Below are 13,657 nucleotides of genomic sequence, written 5' to 3'. Positions count from 1 at the left end.
CCCACTGGGGGCAAGGGACCCTGTTCTCACAAGCCCTTTGCAGCCCAGCTAGTCCCGCACCTGCCTCCACACGGCCCCCATACTCGGCCCCCACGCCAAGGCTCACCTGAGCTGCCGGCCCAGTTTCTTGAAAAGAAAGCCAATGGTGAGGAGGCTCAGGGTGGGCGGAGTGGAGAGGACGCAGGCACGGTAATACTGCAGGAACTTCCTCAGGCCGCTGGTGAAGGCCTATTGGGCAACGGGGCTGGGAGCGGGGCGGCCAGGCCCAGGGGCATGGCCGCTAAGCTCAGAACTTACAGGATGCACTGGAGCTGGGGGAAAAGGCTTGGCTCCCGTCCCCAACCCTGGGGCTCCATCTTCTAAGGAATGGGCATGGATGGGTCATGCCCAGGCACCCCAGCCCAGCTGCAAGGAAGGACCCTTCACGGAATCCCAGGGCCCAGACCAGCTACACCAGGACGCTGGGAACTGCGGGTCCCAGGGGGAGTTCTGGAAGGGGCAGCCAGGCTCTGCACGTGGGTGCCAACTCTGAGAGGGTCTCTGGCCGCTCAAACCACCGGGCTCTCGGCAACACACGCGTCCTGGGCTGCACTGCAGCAGCGGGTCTGCACGGAACGCTCCGGAACAAAAGTCAGTCTACCCACCAGCCACGTCCTCGACCCGCATGGCAGTCCCTCCCATCTTCGTCAGTTTCCTCCTTGCCTCCATGGGCCCGGCCTGCACCGTCTCAAACCCGAACCTCATCAGCCACCAGCACTGCCACTGGGCCACGAAGGGAAGGAGCCCGTGCCCCCCAGCTCCCCGTGGGCCCCAGCATCCTGCCTCCTGCCTCCTCTGCTCAGCCTCCCTGCTGCTCTTCGCTCAGCTCTCCCCAAACGCCCTGCTCCATCTGGACGCCTGCCCCTCCCAGCAGGCCGCACCTGCTGTCCCAGGGGGACTCTGCCCAGCATATGGGCCGACTGTGAGGTCCTCCAGAAGAGCTGGCCTAGCCCCAGGGCCTAGAACTTCAACACCCCAAAGCAGGGAGGATGCTGTGTCGGTCGCTATGCAACTCCCTGAGGACCCAGCAGGGAGCAGGCAGCATAAGCCTGCCCCATACCGCCCAGCTCCCCCCCCCCCCCCGGAATGCTGGCCACACCTCTACCCCATGGCCTAAACACGGCTGCCCAGGTCTGCAGGTAAGTGACAGTGGAGCTAAAACATCATCCCTGGGCACCCCGTTCCTGAAGAGGGACTGTCAGCTTTTAGACGTTGCTAAGGAAACAAAAGGCTTGCACTCAGTGGTCCTGGGGTAGAATCCTGAGGCTCCCAGGAAGGCCTGGGAGAGCGACGAGGCGGAGGGCCGTACCTGGAACACGAGGCCCTTGCTGCACGAGGAGTCCAGCACAGGCTGCAGAGAGAACTGGCTCAGGCGTGTGTAGTGTGTCCCCCACTCGCCCACCTCTGAGAGGAGACTGCTGACGCTCTCAGGGGAGGCTCCTGATACGTGGACACCCCGCTTCACCATGAAGGTCTGAGCTGGCTGGACAGGGCAGAGGAGAGGCTACTGAGTCAGGCACCCAGAGCCCAACACGGTACTGTCGCCCCTTCCACCCTCTCAGCACGGCGCAGAGTGTCCCAAGACTGGGTGCCCCCAAACCAAGACACACCCACAGGAAGCGCCAAGAGCAGAGAGCAGACGGCCCAAAGCATAGCCCGACCGCCCCACCCTCAGCAATGAAAACATGCACACGCAGAAACAACAAACAGGAGTTTTTATGGACCACACTGAAAAATAGTACGTATCTGAAACATCAAGCCAATTGTGGATGCGGGTGCAGGAAGACACGCGGCCTCCCACACTACCCGAGAAGTGCACACACAGCACCTAAAGTGCTGTCATTAGATCTGACTACTGGACTCGCAGGGACGCATCCCGAGGAGACAACACATGGCTGCTGCCGAGCTGTGTCCTGGAATCACAGGGAGAGCCGCAAAGGCCGGCCCACTGCAGCTCTGACACGGCGGGCAGGGAGGGCCAACAGACAAGCCCCAGGCGTCCCAGCCAACAGCCTCTCTATCAACAGGCTCCCACAGACACAGTACCTCCCAACAGATTAAGATGGTAAACGTTTTGTGTATTTTATTGCAATTTAAAGAAACCTTTAAAAAAACAAAAAACCCTCTCAACAAAGAAAAGCTCAGGACCAGATGGCATTACCAGTGAATTCTACCAAACAATTAAAGAACTAACACCAATTGTTCTCAAACTCTTCCAAAACCCGAAAAGGAGGGAATACTTCCTAATTTTAAGAGGCCAGTATTGCCCTGATTCCAAAGCAAGATAAAGACACTATAAGGAGGGAAAACTATAGGCCAACTTCCCTTATGAACGTAAATGTAAAAATCTCTGATAAAGTACTAACAAACTTTAGTAGCCTGGGTGGCTCAGTCGGTTAAGCATCCGACTCTTGGTTTCGGCTCAGGGGTCATGGGATGGAGCCCCCCATGGGGCTCCATACTGGGCGTGGAGTCTGCTTGAGGATTCTCTACCTCTCCACTGCCACCCCCCCCAAATAAATAAATAAATCTGAAAAAGAAAACACTAACAAATCAAATCCAGCAGCATGTTAAAAAGGGTGGCTCGGCATACAAAAATCAATCAATTCGGACTTTGCCGAGGGTCACACCGACCCACGAGCTGCTTCAGGGGCGTCTTTAGGAGTCAGTACCGTGGATCAAGACCGAAGTCCAGAACTATCAGACTGCCCGGCGGCCAGCCACTTCCCCAGCGAAAGGCAGAGCGGGAGCCGCTGGAAGAACTACACGGACTTCATGAGACCAGCACCTGTATGCGTCCCACAGCCCCATACCCTGGGTGTCAGCCCGGGACCACCGCCGGGCAGAAGGCACGTTTCCTGGGAAGATCTCAACTGGCTCCACCTGCCTCTCCTCTGCCCTCCATCCTTCTCCCACCTGTGTGCCGGCTGATCCCCACCCGGGGATCCTGAATCATGGCTTAGCTAATAATAAATACTCATTGGAGAAGTGAAAAAAAAAAAAAAATCAATCAATGCAATAGGCCACATTAATAGAACGAAGAAAAAATAGGGTTATCTTAATTAGTGCAAAGAAAGCATTTGACAAATTCCAACACACTTCCATGATAAAAACACTCAATAGGTTAAAGAATATAGGGAACCTCCTTAACATGATAAAACCCATGTATGACAAACCCACAGCTAACATCACACTCCACGGTAAAAGACTGAAAGATTTTCCCCTAAGACAAAGAAGGAGGCAGGAATGTCTGCTTTCACCATTTCTGTTTAAAATAGCACTGGAGGGGCACCTGGAGGTGGAGGGAGGATCAGTCGGTTAAGTGTCCAACTCTTGATTTCGGCTCAGCTCACGATCTCAGGGTCTTGGGATGGAGCCTGGTGGTCAGGCTCTGCGCTCAGCAGGGAGTCTGCCTGGGATTCTCTGCCTCTTCCTCTGCCCCTCCCCCTGCTCACCTGCTCTAAAATAAATAAATCTTAAAAAATAATAAATAATAATAATAATCTTGAAAAAGAAGAAAAATGTTGGAAGCCTCACACTTCCCAAGTTCAAAAATTTTTTTTAAGATTTTATTTATTTATTTGACAGAGAGAGACACAGTGAGAGAGGGAACACAAGCAGGGGAAGTGGGAGAGGGAGACGCAGGCTTCCCGCGGAGCAGGGAGCCCGATGCGGGGCTCGATCCCAGGACCCTGGGATCATGATCCGAGCCAAAGGCAGATGCTTAACGACTGAGCCCCCCAGTTGCCCCCCACGTTCAAAATTTATTACGAAGCTACAGTAATCAAGACAGTGTGCTCCTGGCATAAAGACAGATGCCGAGAGCAGATGAACGAAACAGGAAACCCAGAGGTAAACCCTCACATGTACGGCCAATTAATTTTCAGTAAGGACACCAAAACCACTCAGTGGGGAAAGGACAGTCTTTTCAACCAACAGTGCTGAGAAAACTGGACATTCACGTGCAAAAGATTTAAGTTGGGTCCTCCCCCAACACCACATATAAAAATACACTCAAAGTAGATCAAACACCTCAACTTAAGACCTAAGACCAAAAAACTCTGAGGGGAACGCAGAGGCAAATCTTCCTGACCCGGATTTGGCAGTTTTTCACATATGACACCAAAGGCACAAAATACAAATAAACTGGACTTCATGAAAATTAAAAACATGTATGCTTCGAAGAAAACTATAAGGAGAGTGAAAAGACAGCCTACAGAATAGAAGAAAATATTTGCAAATCATGAAACTGACAAGGGATTAATATCCAGAATATATAAAGAAATGCTACAACTCAACAATTCAATTCAAAAATGGGCAAAGAACTCAAATACACATTTCTGCAAAGAAGATATACAAATGGCCAATAAGCACATAAAAAAATGTTCAGTATGATTAATCACTAGGGAAATGCAAATCAAAACTATGAGACACCGCTTCACACCCATTAGGACAGTTATCTTTTTTTAAAGATTTTATTTGTGGGGGCACCTGGGTGGCTCGGTCATTAAGCGTCTGCCTTCGGCTCAGGTCATGATCCCAGGGTCCTGGGATCGAGCCCCACGTCGGGCTCCCTGCTCGGCAGGGAGCTGGCTTCTCCCTCTCCCTCTGCCGCTCCCCCTGCTTGTGTTCCCTCTCTCTGTCAAATAAGTAAGTAAAATCTTTTTTAAAAACATGATTTATTAAATAATATTAAATATTATTTATATATTAAATATATAAATATTTATTTTTTAAGATTTTATTTATTTATTTGACAGAGAGAGACACAGTGAGAGAGGGAACACAAGCAGGGCGAGTGGGAGAGGGAGAAGCAGGCTTCCCGCCAAGCAGGGAGCCCGATGAGGTGCTCGATCCCAGGACCCCGGGATCATGACCCGAGCCGAAGGCAGCTGCTTAACTGACCGAGCCACCCAGGTGCCCAGGACAGTTATCTTAAAGCAAATGAAACAAGTGTCCATGAGGACAAAGAGAAATTGGAACCCTCACAGGATGTGGGAAGGAAGGTAAAGTGGTGCAGCCACCATGAAAAATAGTTCGTTGGTTCCTCCAAAAGCTACACATAACGTAACACAGGGCCCAACACTCACACTCCCGGGTATATACCTGAAAGAACTGAAAGCAGGGACTCAAACTCTTGCACACACACGCTCACAGCAGCACATTCACAACGGCCAACCCATGTGCCCACACGCAGATGAATGCATAAATAAAACGTGGTACATACATAGAAAGAGTAGTACTCAGCCTTAAAAAGGAAGGAGCTGCTGACACCTGCCACGACCCGGGGGAGCCCTGAGGACACTGTGCTGAAACAAGCCAGACCCAGAAGGACAAATCCTGTCTGGTTCCACTTCTAGGAGGCACCTGCAGTGGTCAGACCCAGGGGGACAGAGAGCAGACGGCGGGGCCGGGGAGGGGGCTGTGGGGAGAGTGCGTGATGGGGACAGAGTCTGGGAAGTTCAGGTTGGGAAGATGAAAAATTTTGTAAACAGACAGTGATGATGATCACCCAACACTGGGAATGTAATTAATGCCCCCGAATAGTACACTTAAAAGTGGGTTAAAAAAAGAAGTGGAGGATGCCTGGGGGGCGCAGTTAGGCATCTGACTCTTGGTTTCAGCTCAGGTCCTGGTCTCAGGATCATGAGATCGAGCCCCGTGACGGCTTCCGTGCTTATTGAGGAGTCACTTCCTCTACCCTGCCCCCAACCCAGCTCGCACACACGCACGCACACTCTCTCGCTCAAAGTAAATAAATAAATAAATCTTAAAAAAGAAAAAAGTGGGGCGCCTGGGTGGCTCAGTTGGTTAAGCGACTGCCTTCGGCTCAGGTCATGATCCTGGAGTCCCGGGATCGAGTCCCGCATGGGGCTCCCTGCTCGGCGGGGAGTCTGCTTCTCCCTCTGACCCTCCCCCCGTCATGCTCTCTCTCTCTCATTCTCTCTCTCTCAAATAAATAAATAAAAATCTTAAAAAAGAAAAGAAAAAAGTGGTTAAGATGTTAAATTTTATGTGTATTTTACCAAAACTAAAAAAAAAAAGGAGGGGGGTTGCTTCCATAGTAAGGCCATTCGTAAGAGGCCATAAAAATGGCATTCTAGAGAGTCTCCAGAGGGTGGCCCTCACACCAGCACCTGCATCAACCACCTGAGGAGTCTTCGAGAGAGCATGTCTCGGGGCAACCCCAGGCCATGCGTCTAGCACATACTCAAGTTCGAGAACAGCCACTATGTAAGAACGCTTCAGAAACAAAGAGGCGGGGGGCACTTACATGAAAGAAGGCTCCGCAGACTGACATGTACAAAAGGCTTCATGCTTGTAAATACATTCATTTATTTTATGAGTGCCCAGCAAGAGGCAAAAGGTAGATAAGCTGCAGCTACTGCCCAGAATGAGCGAGGTCCCGCCCACCGGCAAGGAGAGAAGCCCAGGGCACTGAGTAAAGCCAGCAACAGTCTCTGAACGGGGCGGGGGGGGGCCTTCCTGCAAGGCAGGTGGCCCTCGGGGCTGAGTGCGCACCCTGTCCAAGTACAAGGAAGGCTCAGAGGGCCCCTCGGCCCCTCTTGAGGATGGGCATGGAAATGGCGGGCACGTTTCTATTGTTTCACCAATAGCAATAAACATCGCACTTTTGTTCAGTTTTAAAATGGCATTCATAAACTAATACTTTTTAAAACTGAAACGAGAAGACGGTGGCCATGACCTCCGGGCAGGCCATGGAGCCGGCTTCCCAGCAGACCCACGGCGCCCTACCCCCAGCCCGCCTCGCAGAGGCTGGTATCTGCGGCTGCCCGCTTCCTGCACTGGGCTCCCGTCTATGCTGTGAAGTGCCAGGCAGACGGCAGGCTGCCAGGACAGTGCTGCTGCTGCCCCCGCATGCCGGCACTTGCTTACCTGGCAGAGGGAAAACGTGGCAGACACGACCCCAATCAGGACATTCAGCGCATCTTTCACCAGCTCGCACTCCTTTACCAGGACGGGCTGTGGGGCCTGCAGCAGGCCCCCGCCAAGCACCTGCAGCTCCCCGTGGCGGAGCCTGCAGAACCTGTCAAAGGCGTCCCTTCCGGCCTCCGTGAGGTAGGGCTCCTCTCTGTGGCCAGGGGGGCTGTGTGGGAGACAGAGGAGGGGGCACTAAGCGGATGGAGCAACACACACACCTCAGCTGCATGAACAAAAGGCGGGGAGAGAGGGACGAAGACCAGAAGCAGCAACAAGTGCCCAGGGGCACACGATGCTCCTCAGGATGACGATCACAATGTGTCTTCATGTTAAAAATAAGCATGGCGCCCACAGCAGCCCAGATGTCCAACGACAGATGAATGGATACACAAAACACAGCCTGCCCATGAAATGGAATATGATTCAGGCTTGGAATGGACACCAACACCTGCTACAACATGGATGAACCTCGAATACATTACACTAAGTTAAATAAGCCACATACAAAACTGTATGCTCAAGACGAGCATGACGGCAAATCTTAGCTACGTGCATCTTGCCACTCCTGGGATCCAGCCTAAGAGAGCTGACGAGAATGGCGCCGGCGGCCGGCAGGGGGAGCTCCCAGTCAGGGCAGCCCCCGTAGCACAAGACACACCCGGCAGGTGGCCCCCCATTTAGCTCCAGCAGCATGCTCCCTCCTGGGAGCCCCCCTGCCAGCCTCCCGAATATCTTAATGAGGTTTCCTTTATTCAGTTTCGTGGAGCAAAAAGTCTCACAAATTCTTGGACGTAACAGGCTTGCTGGTCTTGCAGAAGGTGCCTCTGGACACACAGCAGCCTCCAGGGGCTCTGCCTCCACGCCGTCCTATCTATGCCAGGAATTCACAGCCACATCAGTCAAAAGCAGCCAAAAAAAAAAACCAGTATCACTTTTTAAATATTCCTTTGAAAACCATAAACCCCTACTGAAAAACATGAAAGAGCTGTTTTTTAAAATCCACTGAAAAAGTAATTTCTTTTTTTTTTTTTAAGATTTTATTTATTTGACAGAGACACAGTGAGAGAGGGAACACAAGCACGGTGGGTGAGAGAGGGAGAAACAGGGTCCCCGCCGAGCAGGGAGCCCAATGCGGGGCTCAATCCCAGGACCCTGGGATCATGACCTGAGCCGAAGGCAGACGCTTAATGACTGAGCTACCCAGGCGCCCTATGAAAAAGTAATTTCTTAATAAAGGGAGCTTGGGGAATACAAGCTCTTTTAAAACTTTTCTTCTCATTTTTAATACCTAACCAGCTCCTTTCTCCTCCTCTGCAAAAAAAATTTATTTTAGGTCTAGCATGTCAAAAAGAGTATCATTTATTCTTCAAAGACAAAAGTCATTTCCTGAGGGGGTAACAGCTCCAAGCTATAGAACATTTTAACATCAAGATGCATGTCTGACCACCAGCACGTTTTCATCCCATCAGGAATGATGTACAAGGTACAAGAACAATACATCTCAGAACCTATTAAATCAAAAATCCTGCTGGGTCGCCTGGGTGGCTCTGTCGGTGAAGTGTCTGTCTTCAGCTCAGGTCACAATCCCAGGGTCCTGGGATCGAGTCCTGCATCGGGCTCCCTGCTCAGCAGGCAGCCTGCTCCTCACCCCTCCCCCGCTCCCCCTGCTTCTGCTCTCTCTCTCTCAAATAAATAAATAAAATCTTAAAAAAAAAAAAAAAAGATTTTATTTATTTGCCAGAGAGAGCATGAGCAGGAGGAGGGAGAGGGAGAAGCCCCTGGGATCATGACCTGAGCCGAAGGCAGTCCCTTAACCTACTGAGCCCCCAGGCGTCCCTCTCTTGCAAATAAATAAAATCTTTAAAAAAAACAAAAATCCTTTTTAATTGACAATGCACGTCAATCATTCTTCCCCTCTTTCAGCAAGTATCTGAGTGCAGGGGGAGCAGCGAGGCAGACAAGCCCAGCCTCCCAGGGCAGGCGCTACAGATGGGAGAAACGAGGAAGCATTGACTTGGACCCCAGGGCTGAGGAGGACTCCAAGAGGCCCAGGGAGCAACAAGAAGAGAAAAGGGGTCAGTGTGAGTGGAGCTGGGGAGTGCGGGGAGGACTTCACGGAAGGATTGGCCCTCGATCCAGACCAGGGGCAGCCATCAAGTGTGGCAGACAGAGCAATGATGTGCTCTGGTTTCTGTCCCTGGAAGGTGGCACCAGCTGTGTGGAGGATGAGGGAAGGGCAGGAGGAAGCAGGGAGGCCAGACCTGAGGCATCCAGGTTGGCAGGTAGGCTGTGGCCAGACCACGGACATCTGCCCTCGCTCCCTCGAGAGGGCGCGAGAGAAGAGCGAGAGGAAAGACTTCTCAAGTTTCAAAGTCCTTCTCAGCTTCCTCCAGGGAGTTGCTCAGGACAGGTGCACGCTGCAGGCGCCATCCCATTTCTCACCCCCGGCTGTTCCTGCCCCCACTCTTCCAGGGTCAACGCCAGCACCGCCGTGGCCATGTGTGCCCCCTTGGGGGATTCAGAACTAAGGCAGAAAAATCCATGAAGGAAAACACCAAATTCCCCTTGTCCCCATGGAGAACTCAGCCGTCAACATAATGAAATCACTCCCCCCAGAATGGGTGCAGCCACAGAGAAACAGCAGAGGAGGCCTTCAGACCTACGCGGGTACTCGGGCCAAAGCACAGGGGAGGGGTCCTCCAGGGGTCTCAGAGGACAGAGTTTACAGTCCTAGGGCTGCGGGTGGACAGGCAGCCCTGCTTCTGGAGGGCAGCAGCTTCCTTAACTGCCCACTAGCCAGAGCTCATGGTAGGAAACTAGCAGGTGGCTGGGATTTAAACTGAAACAAGTTCAAAAGATTTGCCAAATGAACTAGTGCAAAAGGCCTCAGGGGTCAGGGGCCAGTGGGATCAGGTTCGCACCAGAACAGGCAGAGGAGGATGCTTGGGGGAAGTGAGTTTGGGGCCCACGCCCAACTGAGGCGTGGCCCTGAGGGTCTCCCTGAGGAAGCCACCATGTGTGCACTGCTGGGCACGCGCTCACGTCCTGGGAGCGAGGGGAAGACCGCCGCGGTGCTCCTCGCTGCTGGAGCTCTAAGGTCAGCAACCTTCGGGGGACGCCAAGGAGATCAACTGCACTCGGCAGAACAGGGGGCAAGGACAGAGACCTGGTGAGCAATCGTATCTCCTAAATGGTGTCCTAAAAAGTAGAAACTAATGAAATACCACTAAGCAAATATTTACAGAAGAAAGTGCTAACTTGTTGGCCCACTTTTGGGACATGTGGGGGGTTAGCGGGAAGCGGGATGGCTAGACTTGGTTTGTGCACACAAGACAGGAAGTTGCAAGACAAGGCCAGCACCACCACCGGTGGTGCTGAGGGAAGCAGGGAGCTGGCCATCCCTGGAGGAATCCACTGCACGAGACAGATGACCTCGCCAGCAGGAGCGGTGCCCGAACACAACCGGCCCCTAACTGCCTACGCCCCGGCCCATGTCCACCCTGCAGAGACCCTGCTGGGCCCAGACGCTGCACCAGAAGGCACTGCACTCCTGCGAACACTGACTCTTGCATCCTATGCTCCCCAAAATGGAGTTCCACAGAATTGCCAGCAGATGAGATGGGACAAGAGGGTCCCAGGAGCAAATAGTGGGAAATGTGTGTCCTCTATCCCCATTCTGGGAGCTTTTGAGGGACGACACCAGTGCTTTACAGACTGAGCGGTCCTGAGTGCAGACGCCTCTGGACACGGATGAGCCCAGGGGACGGGATGCTGGCACCGGTCAGGGCAGCTCTGCCATGACTGAACTTGTCAGCCAGAGAGCACCACGGTCAGCCCTGGATGTGAAGACCAGTGGACGCGAAGCTTGTTCCCTCACCAGCACTCTGTGCCCTGGCCCTGACTGCACCTGCCAGGCTGCCCTCGACACCTGACTGGGAGCCCTCACTGATTTGCAGAAGTCACTGGCACCGGAGAAACCTCCCTGAAGCCTGCAAGTCCTTCCCCTCGGCATCCCTCTCACCTCCCAGGATCCAGGCCTGCCACACACTAGCCTGATGAAACTTCCAGGCTCCTAATCCCACCATAGCTGCTCTACAAACAACTGCCTGAGCCCTCCCGAGGACAGGCCACGCTCACATGCGGGGGGGTGGGGGGGATGCGTTTAGCAGCAAAGGCTCACGGACCATCCAACTTGCTCCCAGCACCTCCGCTTGCTGGCCTCGTAGGTGAGCACGGCATCCCACAGGTCGATGTCTGGAGTCATGCCTGGTTCAGACTGGGAGTCAGGAGTCAAATTAGATGCTGACTGGAACCCTTCATCGTCGGACTGATCCACACTCTGAGGAACCTGGAGACCACAGGAAAGAAGGAAACATCATGTATGTCTTTGGGTCTAAATTTCACCCAAGTGTGGTCAGAATTCCGGGACTTCCCCACACACTTCCCATTACTCGTTACAAGAAACACCCAGCAGAATGTTTCCTCTATTTTTCCCAAGCACGTAGCTACTACACAATATTTTCACTCCCACCAAATCACTCTCTGGATTAATTAAGATTATGGATTTCCAGTTATATAGGACACATAAGCGTCAATATCACTTACAATGGAATTTTTCATGAAATGATTCTGATGTGAAAATTCCATTTTGGGGAACCCAGCATAAAAAAATCATAGTAGGAACACTGGGGTGGCTCAGTTGGTTAGGCGTCTGCCTTCGGCTCAGGTCATGATTCCAGGATTCTGGGATCGAGCCCTATGTCAGGCTCCCGGCTCAGCGCAGAGCCTATTTCTCCCTCTGCCTGCCACTCCCCCGCCCCCCCCAGCTCGTGTGCGTTTTCTCTCTCAAATAAGTAAATAAATCCTTTAAAAATTAAAAAATTTTAAAAATCATAGTAAACAGAAAAATTTACGCACGCCAAGATGTTCACTACAGTGAGAATTTTTCGTAGTAAAGGAATAACTGAGTAATGACAGTGCTGAAATGTCTCAGCAACATTTATAAAGTCACAAAACATAAAGGCCAACAATGATTTACTAAGGTAGGAAATATCCCACTTTATAGGTGGAAGAAAGTGCACAAAACTGCGCACATAGCAAAAACAAACATTCTGCGGCACGTGGCTCTGCTATGTACTTGAGATGTAGCTGAACTTGTTACTTCCTTGTAATTAAACATAAACAGCAACCCTAGAGAGCAGAGTAAGTGACCTGACAACGCGCCCCGTTAGAAGGTGAAAAGCAGCGTGCTGCTTTGGTCTGCAGGTGGGCGGTGGCGTCCCTGCCCACCCAGGTGAAGCCCACTCCAGCAGCCTCGCCTCGCCACGGCTCAGCCACCAAGTGACAGGGACTCGAGCGCTATCCTGCCTTTACCATGACCAAGGCAAGGTCAAAGGAGGCATTTCCAGCTGCCGGGGAGCTGGACGCAGGAAAGCAAACACTCTACCTTAATGGCCAATCCAGAGAGGTCTGCACTGTCCGGCATCGGGGGCAGGTCTAGCCGGACATCCATGTCATATGTGCGGCTGTGCGCCAGAGCGCCGAAAAGCGAGACCCGGGTGTCTCTCTCAAACCTGTCACCGCAAGGGTCCCCATATGAGAAGAGCCCCGCGGTGGGCAGGCCAGTGCCTGGGGCCGCCTCCATCACCTGAAGCGCCTTCTGGATCATGTCCTGACACAAGTACTCCTCTCTGGAGATCAAAGACTGAACGTCCATCTCAAAAGCACTCAGGTCGTAGCAGTCGTAGCCGCTGTAGGGCACGTTTCTCCCCACATGCTTGTTGTTAAAGAAGTAGTCCCGCTTGCGCTGCAGCACTTGAGGGGGGCCGCTCCCTGCCAGCTGAACCAGGAGGCCCAAAACAGACCCCACCTCCACGAACGGACAGCAAGGGGCTGCTAGCAGCTCCTCCACCAGTCCCTCCAGACGGTCAGCCTCGGGGCCCAGACCACCCACTCTCAAGTCGAAGGACAGCATGAGGATCCTGTTCTTCACTGGGAGTCTGGAGAGATCAGGCTGCAGTTTATGAGTCTCATCTTGAAAGAGATTCGTGAAAAGGGCATTGTAGGCCACCCTCTTAAGTCTCTGCTTTGCCCTCTTCCGGCTCCCGCCGTGCTGGCCCAGGTGAGCCTTCGCGGCCGGCAGGACGGCCTCGCACAGGTCGTCGAACAGCTGGGGGACGCTGGCCATGCCCACCCCTTCTCAGCTCCAGGCCCCCAGCGAGTAAGAAAGCACCCCGGCCGGGCTGCGCTCCGGCCTCCGAAACGCAGGGCGTGGGAGCGGGTCAGACGGCGCTGACCGCCCGGCGACCCCGAAACCGACACCCGGAGGCTCAGCACTCGCACTTTCAGGTTCTTGCCCTCCCTGTGCCCGCCGCCACCCCGCCGCCACCCCGCCGCCCGCAGTAGGCTGCAGAGCGCCAGCTCGCCACTTGTCCCACCCACGAGTCTTCGCCCTTCAGGGGTCACGGAAGCGGGACCACCCGAGGAGATGCGCGAGGGCCGTACACAGTGGACGTGGCCCGCTTTGGACGCTCTGTCGACGTCCGGAGAGGGGCGGCCGGGACTGCGCGCCGCCGGAGGAGGGAGTGTGGGGGCGGCGGCAGGCAGGGTCGCCGGGCGAGGCCTCAGCCTGCGACGAGACCGCGGCGCCCGCTCCCGCCACCGCTGTCCCCGCCCG

The 13,657-nt window shown here is 53.5% G+C and overlaps 1 protein-coding gene across 5 annotated transcripts in view; it reads right to left on the bottom strand.

The window, feature by feature from the left end:
* Window positions 1-13,657, bottom strand: part of TUBGCP6 (tubulin gamma complex component 6) — a 24,093-nt gene extending 10,436 nt beyond the window's left edge. For 3 of the 5 annotated variants that reach the window (XR_010411255.1, XM_064590418.1, XM_064590419.1), the window contains exons 1-5: window positions 12,428-13,657; window positions 11,166-11,329; window positions 6,937-7,147; window positions 1,349-1,522; window positions 107-228 (exon numbers count right to left, since the gene is read on the bottom strand). Coding sequence is in view for 4 of the 5 variants with exons in the window: in XM_064590418.1 (XP_064446488.1) it covers window positions 107-228; window positions 1,349-1,522; window positions 6,937-7,147; window positions 11,166-11,329; window positions 12,428-13,168 (1,412 nt within the window). In the remaining variant the exon portion in view is untranslated. The remainder of the gene's footprint in view (window positions 1-106; window positions 229-1,348; window positions 1,523-6,936; window positions 7,148-11,165; window positions 11,330-12,427) is intronic. The other 2 variants (XM_045872300.3, XM_045872301.3) reach the window with 1 other exon arrangement.

The sequence above is a fragment of the Mirounga angustirostris genome, unplaced genomic scaffold, assembly GCF_029215605.1.
Source record: "Mirounga angustirostris isolate CCGP_5_RB_7025 unplaced genomic scaffold, mMirAng1.0.hap1 SCAF_5, whole genome shotgun sequence".
In the NCBI taxonomy this organism is placed as follows: Eukaryota; Metazoa; Chordata; class Mammalia; order Carnivora; family Phocidae; genus Mirounga; species Mirounga angustirostris.
Note: the sequence above shows the minus strand (reverse complement) of the source record. Positions and strands in the feature narration are given on the sequence as shown.